Consider the following 21,232-nt stretch of genomic DNA (forward strand, 5'->3'; position numbering starts at 1 on the left):
TTTTCTACCTGACTTAATAAAAACTATCACCTAATTTAGTCATGTTAATTTTGTCATATTACATATTTGTACCGGTAACTAAAACAAATAAGTAACGCAATTTAAATTTCATTGTTGCCTGACAAAACTTTAATAATAGATAGCACTGGTATAAAACTTAGCTTTAACTGTTAACTGTTGAAATCAATTTTATTGTTTCTCTTTTCTCGAAGACAACTGTGTTTTTATATACACAATTTTCAGTATGTCTGTATCTGTGCAGGCAGTACACAGTAAAATACAGAGAGAAAGGAGAATCTGCACGATGGGAATACAAGGACACCCCACAGAGGCGTCTCATCATTGAGACGCTCTCCGCGGACAGCATGTACGAGTTCTCCATTCAAATCTCACAAGGAAACCATGAGGGGAAGTGGAGTGCATCTGTGTTCCAGAGAACCCCTGAATCAGGTTTGTTTATGCTATCTGAACATAATTATGACTAGACAGTTACGACTGTTTTACTTAGCATGCACAGCCAAAAGACTATATCCTGAATATATATATGTATTTTTATGATGGATCCACCCAAATTAACTTGGCAATGAATACAGAATCTTGTTGAGAAAACAACAAATACAGAAAAGTAACCAGACGATATACAACTACTGGTAGTGGTGGGGCAAGAAAATGAATAAGTGTACATACTGTATATGATCAATGTTTTTATTTAATGCCTAAAACTATAAAAACTATACTTGGTAGGTAAAGAAGCCAAGTATAAACAATATAAATTCAGATACTGTACGTACACCCATAAATGTACACATGCACTTCCTCTAAGACAAATGTTTCTCTGCATGTTTTGGGCAATGAGCATGTAATAACTGCCTCTTTGTTATAGTTCAGCGCAATGTTCACTGTTTACTGCCTGTTTGGAATTCATTGAAGGATTAGAATGACCTCATTACTCATTTTCCTGGAAAACATACTTGTCTTTTGTTTCCATCTGCAAATCTCCAGGCAGAAAAATTTTAAGATTGAGTATACCTTTTTGGGTCTGGTCAGTCCTTATTTTTTGCCATCTCTGTCTGTGTCCAGCTCCCTCTGGCCCTCCAGAAAAATTTCAAGTTAACCCACTTAGAGGAAAAGGTACGGCTGTCATGGCAACATGGGATCCACCTGAGCAAACTAATGGACGACTAAGAGGTTAGACCACAAGACTGTAACCAAAGCTGCTCTGGAACTGAATATTTTACATACATTTTGTAACATTTACATTGCATTTTTGCAACGAACACTGCATTAAAGGTCCATATTTCATCCATCGGTTTATGCAATCCATGGTATCTTGGCATTATGAGCACATTGCTCTACTGTTTGAGTTACAGGAATGCTTTAAAAAAACAGAACACAGTTAAGAAACTGTTTCCTCATGCATAGGGAGTTTTTATCTTTACTGTGTTATCCTTGGCTTAGATGTATTAGTTCAAACTTGGGTATTCCAAGTGTTCATTGGAAAATATTCAGCTATGGTATCCAAATGAAATTGACCATACTGATTGATCTGACATCTGCTTCCAGAGTACATCCTTTCCTATGCTCCGGCTATGAAACCGTTTGGCGCAAAGTCAGTTACATACCGTGGTACCACCACCTCTGCTACTATAGATGGACTCACACCAGGTGACCGCTACATCTTCAAGGTCCGTGCGGTAAATAGAAAGGGGCAAGGACCACAGACCAAAGCTATTATTGTTGCAATGCCTGCATGTAGGTATTCCCCAACACAAATGTTTCCTCCAATAAACTTTATCACAGTAGAAACTTTGCAGAAACTTGGTTAAGACTTATATCTTAATTCTGTCTTCAGCCAGTGCTACTGGAACAGAAGTCTCCACTCAGTCAAGAGGAATGGACAGCCATAAGACCGACCAAAGCACTTCCATGATGTCATCATACAATGAATCAGACAATCAGGAGTCAGAAGAGATTGAAGAGTCAGATACTCAGACCACTCCAAACATTCCAACTGAGGCTCCAACCACAAACAGGCGAAGACGCCCTCTTTCCCAAACAAGGTCCTATCACAGCATCTTTTCATCTGTAAGGGGTTCCGTAAGAAACGGAGGGACTAATTCAATGTCAGTCTCACATTCATCTTCTATTAATACGAAGGACAGAGAGGGAAATACAGATGAGGAAGAGAGACCAACAGACAGTCCAACAGATGAGGAGATAAGAACAAATGAAGCTTCCGAGGACACACAGACCAGCAGCAATGTTACACCTCAAACAGAAGATTTACCTGACAATACAGAATCAATCGAAAGATCCAACCAATCACCTGGTACTCAAACTTTACTTTCAAAACCATCCTCAACTGACTCCGTTAATAAAAAAACAGAGGACCAACGCTCTTCTTGGACACCTCGCACTTCATCAATCGTAGACATCAGCCGATTGAGAAGGCCTAATTCTCGCACCCATGGTTCTCGATCAAGGACACGAAATGAAGATTCTTCAAATTCACAAGACAACTCAGAGTCTGCAGCTAAAAGAAAGGATATTACTGCAGTGTCCTACCCTGAAGGAAAGGACAACCAGATAAGTGCGACTGACAGGAAGTCTTCAGTGGTCTCACCTCAAGAAACCAGGCCTGAATCAGTGCAAGAATCAGCATCTTCCCCATCCACCTCTTCTTCCTCAGCATCATCATCCTCTTCATCTTTGACTCCATCATCCTTACCTTCTTCATCTTCTTCAGGTACAAGAAGAACTTCTTCCACATCAAGTCGATTCACAAATTCAGGAACTGGTTCCATGTACCCTAATAGCAGAAGAGTTGGAACCAGAGTTCAGAGAGTTCAAACAGAACAGCACAAAACCGACTCATCTACATCTTCACAATCCACACTGCCAGCAGAAACAAGGACTGACAGTAGTGATGCAACAGAGGACCATAAGCAACATCATACCAGCCAAAAGAAAACAGAGAAAGACGCATCAAAGGATGAACAGCCAACTGTTCATGACCGAACCAAAAAACCCCATTCCGATACAACTAAAGAAGAACAGAAGGAACCAAAGGAAAATTATAATGGCAGAGAAGAAAAACAGGATAGTAATGCGAATACTTCCCACACTTCTTCAAGGACTAACCCCTCCTCAACAGGGCGAAGTTCATCTTTTCATTTACCTAGCCGGAATTCTAGGATTATTGCAGGCAGTCGTAGACATGATGGTAGAATACCATGGAGTAGGACCGCCTCATCTGTAGGTGCAGGAAGACCGATTATTCGAGGAATTCCTTCACATTCTAGTTCTTCAAGCTCTCAAGATACCAGTGAGAAAACCCAAGTTTCCCCCACAACATTCCCCTCAAAGCAAAGGGTTGACCCTGTCTCAAACAAACCCAGTATCCTAAACATAGAAACAGTTTCAACAAATATTGCAAAAAGTTCCAATAATCCCAAAATTAGCAATGATCATGAAGATCATTATCTTTATGAGGGGAGAAAAGAGACCTTTGACAGGCAAAACAAAGATGTTGTCCCAACTATAGTACCTAAAACTACCACAACAGCTGTTACTAAAACTCACAGACCTGTCCAGAACTTTGAGAATGAAAATGTGGATAGGGAACAAAGTACCACTATCCCCAGTTCAAAGTCACCTCCCTCACTTCCCCAAAGAGTACCTGTTTTGGGATCTAATGGAAGGGTCCGCTCACCTGTGGTAGCAAGTCGGCTAAAGGGGTTGCGGCTCCCTAGTAGGTTGTTCCCGGTACAACACAAAAGAGTGGGCTCAAACTTTGCTTCCTCGCCTGATATTGCATCTTCTTCAGTATCCCATAGCAGTCCAGCAGAATCACCACTTATTTTAGACAGGTTCACTCAAGGTTCAGCTTCTCGCTCTTCCCTTGGGCAGGTATCTGTTGGTGAAAGCTTACCTGAGAATAAATCACCCGATTCTCCATCACCTCCATCTCGGAATCCAGTGGTGGGGTCAAGGCTGCGATCAGTTTCAAAAGAAAACACTCCGGGCAATGGCTACAAACCTAGTTATGGAAAAGGTAAACATTAGGCTTTCTGCAAAGTGCTATGCATGCTTCAGGGACAAATATCATTGTGAGTATGTGTACAAGTATGACTTATACATTTTATGTTCAGGCAAAAATGGCCGGCCAAACATGACAGCCGCAAATGGCAAAATATCCTCAACGTCTGATGAAAGCATTAAACCAAATGGAGTCAAACATATCACAGGTCCTGATGGAACGAAATGGGTGTGTTTACTTACAGCTTTAAAAATTGCTTGGATACATGCTATTTATCTGTAAAAATGTATTACTTTATAGCAAACCAAAAAACATACATACACACAGATATCATAGCGAGTTATTAATCATGGATTAAACAAATTGTAATTAACATAATTGGTAAAAATGCACTTTTGGAACTAGGAACACAGGCTAATCTGATCACATGGCCAAAATTCACAGCTTCTGTTACACACTGCTTTTTTAGAAGGCTTGTCTGGGTACTTTTTAAATGCAATAATGTGACGATACCACAGTCCAAACAAAATCATCTTTAAAGTAAGCAAAGTCACTGATGTGAACATGTCAGTTCTCCTGCCATGGAAACTCCAAGCAGGATTGTTAGTATTTTTCTCATTTAGTTGTGAAAGAAACTATGGAACCTCTTCTTCACTATTAACCACCTGCTTGCAGTTACTAAATTCAGAGTTTGTAACAATTTGATGGTTGGGTTTTTACTCTTAGGTAGTGGATCTGGACAAGGGTGTTTTAATGAATGAAAATGGACAGGTGCTTCAGGATTCAAGGGGAAGACCCAGAAAAGTTGTCCTTGGAGAGGATGGCAAAACTATCTTTGGTGAGTTACTTACACATGTTTACATACATAAGTGAAGCAAAGTTGGAGCAATATTATCAAATCGTTTTTATGTTTACATGATATCATATATCAGATGACCAAGGCAGCCCACTGGTAAACCAGGAAGGACTAGCATTATTTGGTAATGGAAGGGATAGTCGTCCTGTGATTAATCCCAGCGACAAGTACCTTACCGTGGGAGGAAAGACCATTGTGGGCATAGACCGACCTAAACCCAGGACTACTACCACAACAACCACTACAACAACCACTACAGCCAAGACAACCACACTAGAACCCACAACAACAGAAACTGTAACAGAAACTTTGGAGCCAACAACATTGGCTGCTGACCCTACATGTCCACCTGGACTGTACTCGCGACTGGATAGGAACGGTTTCCCAATAATGGATGGTGATGGAATACTTAACTGCTATTCTGAAGGTGAGATAAACTTTTTGCAGTCACACTCAACTGAAATATGTCTCTCACAGAATAACTGAGTACACTTCAACATTTTGAAAACAAGTCTTGTTATGTAATTAATACAAGCTTGATTTGTGTGGCAATGCAAAAATGGCTAAGGTGAGCCTGAAAGGTTCTTGGCACAGTTTGGAAATACAGTTGGCGGTGGTATAAAATCTTGTTACGGGCGTGTAGTTAGTACCCACAAAACCTGATCCTCTGTCATTTAGTAACAGTATTTCAAGCATAAGGGCAGATAGCATGTAAACAGTTAACCTCAAAGGATATCTTTCTGGTAAGCACAGCAGCCTCTGGTATGCATTGAATCTGACTGTGATCGGCATGGTTTTATGGAGAAACAGCCAACAACAACATTCCTCTTTCCTCTTACTACAACCTACTGTCAAATAAAGCAAATAATGCCAGGTTTTTGTTAAAACTTCATGGTGATGTGTGTTTAGGTTTTGTTATACATTGAAACACTTTATGCAAACCCAGCATAATCTGTAAATTAATTTTTGAATTTTAGGGAAACATAACAGGTATAGCTCACCCAAAATATGACAATTTTGTCATAATTTACTCTCCTTGTAGTGGACCCAATATACTGTACATTGCATGGCATCTTTTGAAACAATATAAAGTTCAAATTGTCTGTATGGCCATTGTACTTTCCTAGTAATCTCCATTTTTAAAGTGGGACATGTGTTTTTGTTTGAAGGGGTAGTTCTCTGCTCAGGTCGTTTGATTTATTTACTTTGTTCCAAGCTAAGTGTCTTCACAAGCTGCTGAGTGAAGAGCTGTATGATTTAGTAAGCACAGACTTACACAGACAAACTTGGACGACCTTCCTGTAATGACAAGTTGTTCTGTCTAATGAACAGACCTTATTGTATAATCATGTGTTATGTAATTCCATTGGTTTGAACTCAAGTCAGCTAATGTGGCCAAGGTGCATTTAGGGACAAGCTTGCATACATACAGTTTTAATGGTTACTTGGCATGTCCAAGCCCATGCTGTGGTGTAAAAGGAATTCCTGGGAAAGTTATATTAACCATATGGGATAATGTGGTCACATCCTCACATTATTACACAACTACACTACAGTAAAATGACGGTATTGTATACTGTAACAAACTCGATGTTAACTATACAGAAAATGCTATATTTTAGTATTTTATAGAGTTGTTCCAACAAGTTATGCTTTGGACACTAACTCAAATATCAAACCAAGTGATCTCTGATAACACATAATACTAGACATTTTCTTAGCATTAAGTTTTATTATTATTTCATATTATATTGTATTGTAAAAAAGTTAATTTTGTGTTTCTTATTTGCACAGAGGAACTTTTACTGGAGACCACAACAATGTCAATCCCCACAACACAGCCCCCCACTCTTGAGACAAGGCCATTTAACAACACCCCTACCTCCGAGTTTGATGTTGCTGGCAAGAAACGTTTCACAGGTAATGCATCTTCTGCATGTTTGTTTACATCTGAGGTAACACAAAAACCATTCACATTGTGGGAAAATATGCTGTACCATCTCAGCGATCATTGGTTCCAAACAGCTGTCTTGCTGGGATCGACCCTCCCAGGAAACACAACTGGCTGCTCACAGTTAATTTCTTTTCAATCACCTCAGCATTTCCTGTAGATGTAAAGCACTTGAGATTTATTTGGCCTGTAAATGTTGCTTGTTCCCCTGATGATGTTTGAAAGCTCTGAGCAAATGGAGCGTGCAGCTGACCTTATGTACATGTCGAGTCCATCAAAATATTTGGACATCTTTTCTGTGAGCATTTGAATACCTATCTTTCATGACCATTCTACCATAATCCTGTTTACCTTTTATATTTTTTGCTTACTGTTTTGCATTTACACCTTTAGCTTGTACTCTTCAGGGTAACTTCTAAAAATTCTGCATACACACCTAAAATTGTTTGGTAATCACTTGTATTAGTATATTACTCAATTTGTAGCTGCTTTGGATAAAGGTATGTTGTCTCCTATAACAAACAAAACATTGCTTGTAAATTTGTGAGTAATGTGAAAAAGAAGAAGAGAAAAGGTGGCGAATGTAGTATTACCTTTAGCATCCATTTAACTTGTTTTATCGTAAGTTTTACATCCATTTCTCCACCCTGTTTTCTTTTTCATATCGCCAGCGTGCAACTAACCAACCCTCCGTTTTGCAACTAATACATTTGCTGTTTGAGACTATTTAAGAGGTCATTGGTTTTACAAGCTCTAAAGTCTCAGGTTCTTTCATGTGGGCAGCTTCTGTTGGAAATTTCTCAGAATGCCTGAGTGAAAGTATTTAAAGTCAACTCTATAAATTTTGCCTCAGTGTCTGTGGGTTTGGGCTTCCTTCCCAAATACTAAAGGCTGTGTGTAAGATAAAGGTGTGTGCACGAAAAAGAAAAATGAGAAAGCCGGTTTATTTACAACTGCTTAACTTTTAGCATGTTGGTCCAGCCAATTCACAAATAGAGCAACTGTGTTTCTCTCAGCTGTGCAAAGATTAGCTTAAAGCCCATTATGCTGCCATCCACATCTGAATATGAATTCACATCTTGGTCTCTCATCATAATTATATAACAGGATATATAATACAATCATGCACTTCAACAAAGGACGTCTTATGATGTGTGAAAAAAATCTGTCTTCCATTTTGCTCCAGGATGTGCTCTCTGACTCCAGCCAAGCTTTTTCAAGTTCAGCATGAATTAATTTACTAAGACTGCACATAATGGCCTTTTAACATAGTCAGCACATTCCTCTTTCCGAAAGCAAATCCGCACAAGCCATACGTACACCTTGCTATGGAACATTGTTTCTTGTCCAGTTTGCGGGCAGAACCTGTGCCAACAGCTGTATGAATATAAGAACTGCTTACGCCAAGCTGGAGGTTTGGCTTGTGAAGTCTACAGTGATTACAAATGTGTTCTGCTCCTCAGTTGATTCTACTATACTAGCAGTAAAATACAGTTTGCTATTGTGTTGAGAGCTCTCAGTATCTTCCTGGGTACTCTACCGCAACTCAGCACAAGCTACTTGTCTGGTGTTGGATATCAAAATAACATAATGGACTTGGAAACCTTGGAAATTTTTTTTAACCTTCATGTCAAACCTGCATGCTGCATTATCAATGTGGAACATTGAGAGAGAATTCTTTACACAGCTTTTTTCCATACTCTGACAGTTTAGTGGCCAGTCTGTCAGTTTTTCTGCCAAAGAAAAAGGAACTATAAAAGTGGTCCATATGACTTGTGCACTTTACTCCAAGTCTTCTGGAGCCATTTGATAGATTTGTGATGAACAGACTGAAATTCAAGTCATTCTCCACTCTCAAATTAATAAAACTCAATATGCAACTAAATGAAACGTGCAAGTTGGATGTCAAACTATCTGCATCATATTTAAGTGCAAAAGTCACATGGACTATTTTCATAGTGTCTTAAGCAATAGTTACCTAAAAATGGAAATTCTGCAATCATTTACTAACGATCTTGTCATTTCAAATCTGTATGACTTTCTTTCTTCTGCAGAACAAGAAGAAGATATTTTGAAGTATGTTGGTAACTGAACAACGGCGGTACCCATTGACTTGCATTGGTTTTATATCTACACAATAGAAGTGAATGGGTACCGCCATTGTTTGGTTATCAGTATTTTTCAAAACATCTTATTTTGTGTTCTGCAGAGGAAAATGTCATACAGCTTTGAAATGACAAAGGTGTAAGTAAATGATCACAGAATTTTCATTTTTGGGTGAAGTACCACTTTAACATTTTTGAGCTTGACAGACTGGTTACCATGTACTGCCATTGTACTGAAAACAGTCAGAAATCATTTCAAAATTGTCCTTTTTGTGTTTCACTGAACAAAATAACAGCGCACAAGTTTGAAACAACACAACAGTGTATGAATATTTACAGAATGATCTGGAGGAATTATTCCTTTACTAATGGTTTAAAATCTGTCTAACCACCAACATAAATTACAGATATTACTGATTAATTTGTTGCATGTATTGCACGTTGGCCAGAATTCTCAAATTCATAGCCTATGACAAGACAGGGGTTGTACTGACCTGGGTTCTGTTTTTAATCATTAGCCAAAAATCCCAGAGCTCCTACTGTTTCATGGCTCCTCTAATATGCTTGTCTTGGCAGTGATGTGACATCAACTACTTTGGCTGGATACATAGGAAAACACAATAAGAATGAGAAAAATATTATGGGCCAACTCTTCATTGTTTTATAAAGGAGGCCCTCAGCACTCTCTAGGCTGGTGATTGTAATGCATTTATACAGCAGTATTGAAAATGGCCATGCCCAGCAGGCCTATACAAGGATAGGGAGATATCAGCACCACTGAGACCACTGGAGCCCAAAGCACCAATATAGTGTTCAAATACACAAGTATGTTTATTAAAAGAGCCCAGGAACAAAGCTTATTATTTCTGTCTGCACAGACGGACTGCATTGTACTTGGCCCAGTATGCTGATACTGTATTTGTACCTATTGGTACACGGGTCACATTGGGCACTTGGCGCGTAAACAGATTCAAGAACCTTTTTTGCATAGGTTTTGGCAGAATAAGTTGTATTTGTTTTGAAAACGTTTTAAAAACATTTGGAGACATTACAGTACACCACCCATTCAAGACCAATAGATTGTAGGGGCCAGTGTAGAACCAATTTTTACAGCCCAAAGCAGCATAAGATGGAAACTTACAGAACGGTTTCTAATTTGGGCACTGGCTTCAGCTTCAGCACCAAAAGAAGCCTGTTAGAGTAAAAGATGCGTCAAGTATCAGAAAGCATTACAAGCAATCAAACAGACCAATGGAATCCATATCAGTTGATCCACAGCCAACCACCGTTTAGAGCCCATTTTGTTTCACCAGCAAAAAGATGAATACATAAAAATATCAGCTCCAGGAACACAGAAAACAGCTCATGGAAAATCTCATCCTCAGTCCATGGACAGAGATCAATTCTGAGCCTTCAGGCTGTGGACTACACAACAGACAGACACTTTTACGCATATGCTTGCCATTTCTTCTGAGAAACAAGCAGAGAAAGAAACCCTAAATAAAATGTCATGAGCTAAATCTGCTGATATGAGCTGAAAGTGGCTTCCTTCTGGCCCAAACTTCAGACATGTTCTTCATTATTTATGGGTTTAATATGCCGGTGTGCTCTCTGTTCTCCAGATCTTGCTATACTTACTTAGGCCTCAGTCTATGCCTGCCTTGGTGTACCACTGTGTGTGTGAATCCAGTCGCTGTTGGCATGTGTGATGCCATGTATACAAGAACATCAAACTTCATCTCTGAGCAATCGTGTTGGAAGCTGTATCCTGTCTTTTCTTATAATGCACTATTCAGTTTTTCTCCCCTTCACAGGTTTCCTCTTCCAGCTTTATCTCACACACTTTATTTGCCGTTTTCTGGTTATCACACGTGTGGTACCTTTTGAGTCTCGGTGGAGGCACATGCACAGAAGTGTGTGTTTTTGTTCAGTATTAGGGTCAACATCACATGGAGCATTTGATTAGCTCCAGTTGTGAATCTTGTGGCCCAATCAAACAAGGGGTTCTGGAAGTGTTCACAGCTGTGGATCCAGCTGGCACTATACGGGACGACAGAAATAATAGAATTTTTATCAGGCCAACAGGAAGAGCCATAGTCTAATGTGAAATAGCAACAATGGATTTTATTTTCTACGACTACATGCAAGCATAGACTAGGGATGTGCACGAATGTTCAAATATTCGATCCGCAATAATTATCCATGTTAATGAATCTGGCATACGACTGCTACCTTTTTCCATACCTAAAAGCCTGTATTTTCCTCCTAAAAAGTTCAAATAGGGTCGGTGCCTTCAAGTTATAGCCTGTAAATAAATTGGCACGGATGTTGTAGTTTTTTAAACGTGCTGTAATTCCTTAGTTACCTTAGTTGATTTTATTTAGCCCAACGATGCAAATGCAAATGCAAAGCCAAATAAGACAATGAAATGACAAAGAAAACAATATTTATATGCAGTGGTAATCAGCAGCAGCATTAGTAAATATCTTCCTGAGATGACGGCCACGTAATAAACAGGACAACAAGCACTACAATGGCTCCGTCTATGTTTTTAGGATCTTAACAGTCAGCATGGAGGTATCAAGCTTGTTTACTTTTTTATTATCAACATTATAAACAATAAAGACAGTTATTCTTGTCAGATCTGCGTTTTGTTACCGGGAGTTAGAACAGCGTGTTTTCTATGCTGTCGGCTTGTTAACTGGATGAGGAACTTTCACCAGAGTAAAACAGCATTATTTGTTGCATTATTTTAAGTTTTGTTTTTGATCTGTTTTTGTATGATTTCGCTCTGCGCAGGTTTAAATGAAGTTATGTATTTTTCTATTTTTTCCAACGTTGCTAATCTTTTCAACATTCTTTCAACAATCTTTTCAAAAAACCTATATACAGGATGTAATATTTGTGCGTTATGAATATTTAATGATAATTATAAGCTTGATGTGAAATTGTGACTAAATAAAACCATAACAAATTACGTCCTTACTAACTTCATTTAAATAAATGAATATTCAAATATCCATTTTCATGAGCTCAAATATTCGATTATGAAATTATTGAAAAACGCCCATCCCTAGTGTAAACTGCATACAATATTGAATGAGGACGAGAAGAAAAATGCAATTTTAAACAATGTTTTTTGCTGAACGGTACCATGGAACCAAACAAATAACTCAATATATTTCTTGTCAATTTCCATGAAAGTTGGTAGATGTTTTGCAGTCCTTTGTGTTACTAGTTGTTTAAAATCTGACATATTCAAACACAATTTATGTTCATTTTAAACTTAAAAGTAAATGCTTTATGTGATATACACAATACGTTCCAAAAGTCTGTGACACATTTAAAATCTGAATTTTGCTATTTAAAATTTGGATCATACTGAGATAACATGGATCACAAGGTTTTGAACTTGAGTACATTGTCATTGATACAAAATGGAGACATATCACATATCATTATATATACCAGAATCAGAATCAGAAAGAGCTTTATTGCCAAGTGTGCTTGGACACACAAGGAATTTGTCTTCCAGTGCACATACAGGTTAAAAAAGTGACAAGGCACAGGTAACAAATCATAAAAAAATTAATATGTGAGAGACAATATACATTTGACAAAAAGGACAATATTAGACAAAAGGACAATAGGCAGTATATTGTATGTACAGTATATATATAATTTGTTTTAATTTAATCAATTAATGATTTGAATGAATTGAGATTTGTGGATTGCACTGGTCATGTTAAACAATAAGCACACTCATATCCTTCTTTTTTCCTCACTACCTCCTGCTCTCAGCTCCATATGTAAACTACATACGTAAGGACCCTGGAGCTCCCTGTTCCCTGACCGAGGCTCTGGAATATCTACAAGTGGATGTCTTGGCGAACTTGATGGAGAAAGATCTACAGTCAACCAATCAAAAGCAGCCACCCAAGAACAAACCCCATAATGTCACTGTGGTAGCTATGGAGGGCTGTCACTCCTTTGTCATTCTAGACTGGGCACAGCCACTGAAAGATGACATGGTATCAGGTGAGTGAGAGGTTTATCACGTGTACATTTCAGTTAAAAGAAAAAAAGAAGTAACATTTAAGTACTTCTTTGAGATATTAATCTTCCATAACTACCAGTTATATGAGGGGTCCTAAATATAATTGTAATGAAATTAGTAACATCACTGTGAAAAGAACAAAACACAATAATCCAGTTTATGGCATTACCAATAATGCTTTACTTTATCCATCTTCAGCATGTGAAATATGCCTACAGTATTTTACAAAGCAAGTCAATCATGTCTAGTCCTTTTCGAAAGCAACACTGGAAATAATAAGATTTACAATTCATAGATGCATCAAAAGCAACATTTGAAAGACAGATGTGCAATTTGCTATTCAACTACATGATGTGTAGTCAAACTGTCAAACACATAATGATGTTGTTGACAGGGCTGTAGATAGTTTGATTTCTTGCATATTTCATTATTTTAACAACTGAACCATTACCACAAAATCCATGAATATACAAAAAAAGATGAAGTTATATTCACATGTACAGTTTTTATATGTTTCTAAATGTGTGTAAAAACTGCAGTTAGAATCTATTCAACTGCATTCAAATGGCATAATATTATACGGCATTCTCCTTATTTAGCATAGATTTTAAAGGACTACAAACTATAATGTGCAGTATACAACAATACGTATGTTTCCGTTTAAGTGTTCACATGTCCTACAACCTGTCATCTACACATACAAATATAATCCGTTTCAAGCTTTCAATTTCATGTGTATTTTCAAACACAAAGCTATGAATATGTTTTTCAATATTCAACACGCAGACCCTTACAATTTTATCCAAATCTCAAATACAGGGCGGGAATTCCCGCAGCCACTGTTAATGTCATGATGTGATGTGTGAGGTTTCAATGCAGAGGAATTCCTGCCAGCAGATGAATGATAAAGTTGCTTTGATGAATGGTGCAACATTTTAACACATGAAAAATAAAGTCCAGATGCCATTAAATAAAACTTTACAAGATGTTGCTGCTGTAATTCTTAGGCGGATACAGGCATTGAGGCTTGTTCACAACTGCATGTAAATGCTGTTGAATGGAACTGGCCTGTCATTTGCTTATGAAATGCAATCTGAATGATGTAAAATACTATTTCTACATCACATTAGGCTTGTTCGACTTCATGCGGCGCCGCAAGATCCGACAGGCGGATGACATCAAAGTACCGCGAGAGCGATTCGAAAGGAAACTATTTGTCGTTTTTCGAATCGCTCTCGCGGTACTTTGATGTCATCCGCCTGTAGGCTATTCGGCGCCGCTTCAAGTCGAACAAGCCCATTGTCTTGGCATGAGGTTACACAGTCCTGATGTTTGTTAGCTGTGATTAGGAATCACTACTAAAAAACATTATGAGAGAGATACAGTTTACTCGAGTTTAGACTTAGACACGCAGAATAAATGATCTTTTTAAATCTCTCACATTTAGTGTGTGCTAAAAAATTCTACCCTTTTTTATAGGCTACATGGTGCACAGTGCATCCTATGACGACGTCCTCAATAACAAGTGGTCAAAAGGGCTCTCAAACGGAACACACCTTGAGGTCGAAAACCTCAAGCCAAACTCCAGGTGCGATTCATTATATTATACAAACACATGCACGCAGATGCTAACACAATCCCGCGTTTTCTTCTATCCTTACTCATAACGCAAACAAAAACTTTTGGACTCCGACAACATCTAAAAATAAAAAGCATAGACTGCCAAATAAGAAAAAGGTCTTCGTCTACTCACCCTGATGACGTTACAACTGTGTTCGACTGCCTGTGCAGTGTGCAAGATACCTTAGCCCTATGACGACATCGTCATAGCGAGAGCGATTGAGCACCAAGATGATTGACGCGGAGACCGATTGAGCAACAACGCGGAGACATTTTTGTGTTGTTTGCGCCAAACAGTAATCCTGTCTTCGAGATAACTTGAATTTTGGATATTATTGCCCACCTTGCACTTGGCGCGTACAGACCATAGGCGATGCTATGCTAGTCTCTCTGAGGTCGGGGTTTGTCGATCCGCCCCGAGTTCAGAGGTCGAATGTCCGGCTTCGTGGGCCGTTGCAAACGTAGTTTTTAAGGTAGTTTAAGGTAGGAAAATACAATTTACGAGTTGTATCGTATGCAGCATATATCGTCAACCTAGTATTACATACATGGATGGAGAAATATATGAAGAGTTTGTTTCCAAAATGAGATAACTCCGTTTTTAAAATCTTTCAAAAATCATGTTTTACTATTTGTATTGCAATAGTTTTACTATAAATTGTACTATTGTTAACCCATGGTTAAAGGGATGGTTCACCCAAAAATAAAAATTCTGTCATCATTCATCAATGATGACAAAAATTCTGTCATCAATCATGTCATCTGTCAACAACCTTCAAGTTGTTCCAGGGGCCTGTTTCAATAAGGAGGTTCAACCAACACCGAGTTAAAATGTGAACTCTGAGTTGATTTACTCAGAGAATCGCAACTCTGAGTTTTCGGTTTCAGAACAGGTGATTTCAATTAGTTCAATCCACTCTGAGTAATTTCACTCTATGTTATGCACGTGCACCATTGATTTAAAAAGCCATCATCAATTGAGCGAAGATAGCACGATTCACCATGGCAACAGCACCAAAAAAAGCAACATGGCGGCAGAAAGCACATGAGAGTGAGGCACACTTTCCGCTCGATTTACTGATGTCCTGAAAATGACTTAAGTTTAAATTAATAAATTGATACCAATAAACAAATAAATTAATCATTAAATGAATGAAACAACAGAAATAATAAAAAAATCGTATGTTCTCACTCGCCATGAGTGCTCTAGTTACGCAAGTAAGGCGTCATGGTGTATAGGACACCTGTAGGGCGTCAGACTCTCGTGCAAAGTTAGACTGATCGCCGGTTCGAATCCTGCTCTGAACAGATTTCACTTGGAATGGCTGCATGTCAAATTTACTTGTTTATTACCTTTATCGCTTCATTTCTGCATGTATGTCTGTATTTATTCATTTCTTTATTCATGCACTTTATTTATGTGTAAGGATGGATGAGATAATTTTGATACATCTAATTCACTGTAAAGAAAAACTGTACAGTTTTAATAAAAATGCACAGGGAAATGACAAAATTCCACTCGGTGCTCTCCTGAAATCAAAGTACATTCCAATGAATTAATGCAGCCTCTTCATGAATCCTCTATAAAAGCACATATGACATACAGTATAAGTCACTGAGATGGTCTCTGTGTAATCAAAATGTGTGCCATGAATGACTGTATTAATGAATGAATGGATGAGTTACACCACTTGCGCTTTAAAAGGGGGAGGAGATCGAAATAAACTCTGGGTTTACCAAAGAAAACCTGCTCCCGACCAGGTTAGGTTCACAGAGTAAGTTACTATGGTTACTGACTCTGAGTATAAGATACCTCTCCTTTAGAAACGGGCTTGAGTTACCCCGCTTTCTCAGGTTTGACATACCTCACATTCTGAAACGGAAAACCCAGAGTTTCCCTCATTTCAGGGTTAATATACTCAGAGTTTTCACTAAACCTCCTTTCTGAAACGGGCCCCAGATCTGTATAAATTTCTTTGTTTTGATGAACTCAAACAAATATATTTGTAAGATTGCTTATAACCAAACAGTTCTTGGACCCTATTGACCACCATAGTAGGCAAATTAAACTACTTTGTCATTCTTTTGTTCTGTTTAACATAAAATAAGATATTTTGAAGAATGTAGGACAGCAAACAGGTCTGGGGAACTTTTTACTGCCATTGTAATTTTTCCTACTATGGTAGTCAATGGGGTTACAAGCATTCTTCCAAATATCTTTCTCGGTGTTCAACCAAACAAAGCTATTTATACAGGTTTGGAACAACTAGAGAGTGAGTAAATTATGACAGAATTTTCATTTTTGGGTGAACTATCCCTTTAATAAGATAAGCGAAGTACTGGGTGTCAGTCAATGACATCCTCTGGCAGATGATTGTACCAATATGACTGCTCGGTAGTTTTAAGAGTTCCATCACAATCCAGTCATAGAAATCAGTGCTCCATACACAAACCACGGCACCAATGTATGATGTGATGGCTTGTCTGCATTTTAACTGCAGAGACATAAGTTTGTTTTTTACGCACTCAGGTATCCGTTTCACAAGAGCTAAAAGCAACTAATATTTTACGCTGTGAAAACTGGCTCATGTGGACATGTGTTCTGAGAGATGAGCCTCAGTAGACTCATCAGAACATGCCAGCCTTTGGCTAAACCCTTTCCACCACATTCACTGGGCAATATTATGACTACTGTTTATTTCTTGAATGCTCTCACTGTAACGCCATAACCCCACTAACCACGCGTCTTTACAAGACTTTTCATAGGTGCTTTACAGTATGAGCTGGCACTTGGAATGCATGCCCTTGAAATTCAAGGCATTCATAAATGTCTTCACTTTCCCTCGCCACTTTGCATGTTCGTTTATTAAAAATTCTGGATCATTTTAGCTTTCAGCTACCAATAAAATACAATAGTACTCTTTACTCCATTAAACACATTTAACTTTAAATATGTTCAGCAAAATTCCACAGATTTTCCACTTAGAAAATGCATGAAACGTCCGCACATTCACAGATGAGTTACTCAAGCATGCACAAACGCATACAGCTGTGTTCAGCTGTACATTTGTTTTGTACACTACCAGGCGTGTAGATGCACTCTTTTCAGCAATATTTGAGAAAACACTTAAATACATATACTGTATGTACTGATTGGATATGTTAGCTTGTTTTCTCCTTAAGTGTGGAACTCAAGGATGAAGTTGTTTTATTGTCTTCTGGGATTCATTTAAAATCTCTGTGATTATAGCCTCTTAGTCGAGCACTGTGACTGACACTTCATAATTCAACCGTGAAGTGCTGATGACTTCTATGAATAATTAGCTATTTAGAACGTTAGCTTCAGGATCTTGATAAATGCAATGTGAGGAATAACAGTTCCTTCTAAATCAAAGCAAAAATGACAAACCACTTGGGTGTTATATCCAGACTCAAGCTTTCATCCATTCCACAAAGAATTATGGACAAATGGACGAGGAAAAACAGGACACACATATGCATTAGATCGCAAACAGACACACACCCTGAATGATACACGTTCAAAAGGACAAAGAAAAATGATAAACAAACCCCTGTTGAAAAATGACAGTCCCCTTTCCTCACTCTCCCTCTGGCGGTCTGACTATAATTGTCCATTTCTCTTTATTTTGGTCAGAGTTTCCACGTGGCTGTTCTAATTTGATCCAGCAGTGCTGATTTTATGTCATTAAACGGGTCCTGAGTTAAACCCAGTGAAGCGTGTGCTTGCTGAACACTCACTGGCAGAACAGAAGGCTGTGAGCAGCCCTGCCCTAAGCACCCTTTGAACTTCTTCACAGTTCTCGTTTCTAATTTCTTTACTTGTCTAATTTATCCTCCGAGGCGATGTTTGTGCCAAAGTCAGGTCTGAGTGGCTGTGGTCTGCTATTTGTCACAATGAGGTTTTGTCAGATTGAAAATTCCTTTCCGATGCGTTATTCCCTTTAACACGCAACCTCTTCTTGTCATTTTTCTTTGTCAGCCTTTTTACCAGAGGCTCAGTGTTATGATATCAGGATCGTGAGATGGGCATTTTAACCGTTTCGTTCTTCCTTTTCCTTTCCTTCCCTTTCTCCCTTTGTGCCTTTTTCTCCTCGCTGTGACATTAAGTTAAAGGGATGGGTGTTTCACTCAGCTGCGTTCGTTTTAGTTTTATATGTACATAAAGGTTTTCTCATAAAACAAACCTCTCCATGACAGTATGCTTGTTTGCCTCCTATAAATATGATTTTATACTTCTGTGTTTTAATTCGTGTTCCTAGGTATTACTTCAAAGTTCAAGCAAAAAACATCTTTGGCCTGGGGCCTTTCAGTGAAACTTTAACATATGTCACAGAGTCAGGTGAGCCTCTTTTGAATGCTCATAACGGTTGTTAGATTCAGAAATGCTCATATTAAATGTCTGTTTTTTTATCTAGATGACCCCCTTCTCATAGAAAGACCCCCAGGTATGAGATTCATCTATGTTTAGAGCCTCTTATGAAGTCATATTTAAACTCCTAATGAGAAACAGAGTATGTTTGGTCAGCATGCAATGCTTGTGTGCAGGAATTTTCGTCTTTACTATTTTTCCCAGCTGAATGCCCTGTGATTATATTAATCGAATTGGATTTGTAAACCTAAATATCCGTTCTTTCCCTCCAGGTGGGGAACCTATCTGGATCCCGTTTACATTCAGGTATAACCCCGCCCACAGTTCTTGTAAAGGAAGTCAGTTTGTCAAGCGCACGTGGTACAGGAAGTTTGTAGGTGTTATTCTATGCAACTCTCTGCGTTATAAGATCTTCATGGGAGATGGACTGAAAGGTATTGACCCTCTTTTCTCTATTGATTTACATTACTTACATCTATATCAAATTGCATCTTAATACATTTTAAACTTAAGCTACTGTGTCTGTAATCTAAAGCGACCTATTTCTGGAGTGCTGGCCTTGAGCCTAAGAAAGTTTCTATCCAAACCACAGTTTCCCTCAGCTTAATACAATGCACTGTCTGTGGTTTGGGTCTTGGGGAATACTCAAGATAGTCCTGTTTTCCACCATTTCAGAAACATTCTACAGCATCGGCGATACATTTGGCCATGGAGAGGACCACTGCCAATTTGTGGACTCTTATTTAGAGGGGAGGACAGGACCACACAACCTCTCTCTCTACCTACCCACAGCTCAAGGTGCGACACATCTGCTCTCTAGTTTTTCAGTTCAGTTTTCCAGTGTTATAAGAAGGTGCATGTCGTGAATGTGTACTTGGTACAGAGCAGTTGGGTCTAGAATGTATGTCAGCAACAGTAAAATAGGTGAGAAAAAAATGTATTTAAAATTACATCTGCATAGGCTTTTCATAAGGTGAAATTATTACAGAGTATACCAATACATATGTTTAAAACCAAAGTATGTTGTAAATACTGTAAAAAATTGCCAGAGCAAGACCTTTATAAGAAACAATTGTATCGATGCCTAATAGTAACAATACATATTTTTTGTGGATTTTAGGTTATTATCGTTCATATAGACAAGAGCCGGTGAATTTTGGGGCCATTGGCAGGCGCACACCACATCCTTTCGTTGGCTGGTATGAGTGTGGAGTCCCCATCCCAGGAAAGTGGTAACAGAATGAAACTCCAACAGGACATTTCCACAAGCAATCACATTCCATGCTAATGTGTTTTCCCCCTATATATACCAGCCATTCGCAGAGATGCTCACCATGGCAATCAAATCTAAATCATATAGCAACTGCTTCTGATGGAAAGAATATAGTACTTTGAGTATCACTAATATTTCTGCATATTCGATATCAAGCACTTTTTAAATCAGTCTGTATATGAGGAAATTGCAGCATGTGTATTGAAATTATTAAGTGTTATTTTTCGTTATGGAAAATTGTATGTATTCAGTAATTGTAATTTTGTAATTTTCACATTCAATTCCATCTGAAATATTTATCTTACAGTACCCTTAAAGAATTTTGAGTTTTGGGTTACATAAATATCAAAGCACAAAGCAAAATGACTTAAATGAGTGATATTTGCTGATATTTTTATAACTTGCCAAATTTTTGTACACTTTTTTTTACCAAAGGTTGGCATGGAAATATTGCCCATATTAGGGCAGATGGTAAAAATATTTGTATTTGCTCAGGAACGGTTAAAAGTGTAATAAAGGTGCTATGGAGAAAATTTGATATCATTTCTATTCTCTATCTAAACATATATTATATTATATTATAATATGATATATCATATTATATTGTTTCAAGACCCACATTAGTACAAAATCATTATTAGTATTTTATTTTTTGCTGTGGACAATACATTAATAGGGATGAATTATATGTTTAACATACAATTTTATATAAATTATCTCCAGAAAGTCATTCAGTGTCCAATGCACAGTCATGAAGTGTTTAATTCTTTCAGAAATATGCATGCTTGTGGTCATGCAGCTGTGGTTTGTTTTCACCATGATAATAGGCAATAAGTAATACCATCTAAATCCACTTATCCATTTCAGATGAGGTGATGCAGCAACAAACCTTTATTCTGACAGATTTAAAAGGCTATAACTTCTAACATTACAAATATTTC

General features: G+C 38.1%; 1 protein-coding gene across 2 annotated transcripts in view; it reads left to right on the forward strand.

Annotated features, from left to right (window-relative positions):
• The window catches only part of fndc1 (fibronectin type III domain containing 1), a 33,409-nt gene extending 12,591 nt beyond the window's left edge, over positions 1-20,818 (forward strand). For both annotated transcript variants that reach the window (XM_057353880.1, XM_057353881.1), the window contains 15 exons: positions 263-450; positions 1,081-1,188; positions 1,564-1,752; positions 1,853-4,054; positions 4,152-4,267; positions 4,766-4,877; positions 4,972-5,322; positions 6,690-6,815; positions 12,753-12,989; positions 14,488-14,596; positions 18,909-18,988; positions 19,065-19,094; positions 19,291-19,452; positions 19,694-19,816; positions 20,139-20,818. In XM_057353880.1, coding sequence (XP_057209863.1) covers positions 263-450; positions 1,081-1,188; positions 1,564-1,752; positions 1,853-4,054; positions 4,152-4,267; positions 4,766-4,877; positions 4,972-5,322; positions 6,690-6,815; positions 12,753-12,989; positions 14,488-14,596; positions 18,909-18,988; positions 19,065-19,094; positions 19,291-19,452; positions 19,694-19,816; positions 20,139-20,254 — 4,249 coding nt within the window. In that variant the 3' untranslated portion in view covers positions 20,255-20,818. The remainder of the gene's footprint in view (positions 1-262; positions 451-1,080; positions 1,189-1,563; positions 1,753-1,852; positions 4,055-4,151; positions 4,268-4,765; positions 4,878-4,971; positions 5,323-6,689; positions 6,816-12,752; positions 12,990-14,487; positions 14,597-18,908; positions 18,989-19,064; positions 19,095-19,290; positions 19,453-19,693; positions 19,817-20,138) is intronic.
• The last annotated feature ends 414 nt before the right edge of the window (positions 20,819-21,232 follow it).

Source organism: Triplophysa rosa, linkage group LG15 (assembly GCF_024868665.1).
Source record: "Triplophysa rosa linkage group LG15, Trosa_1v2, whole genome shotgun sequence".
Classification (NCBI taxonomy): domain Eukaryota; kingdom Metazoa; phylum Chordata; class Actinopteri; order Cypriniformes; family Nemacheilidae; genus Triplophysa; species Triplophysa rosa.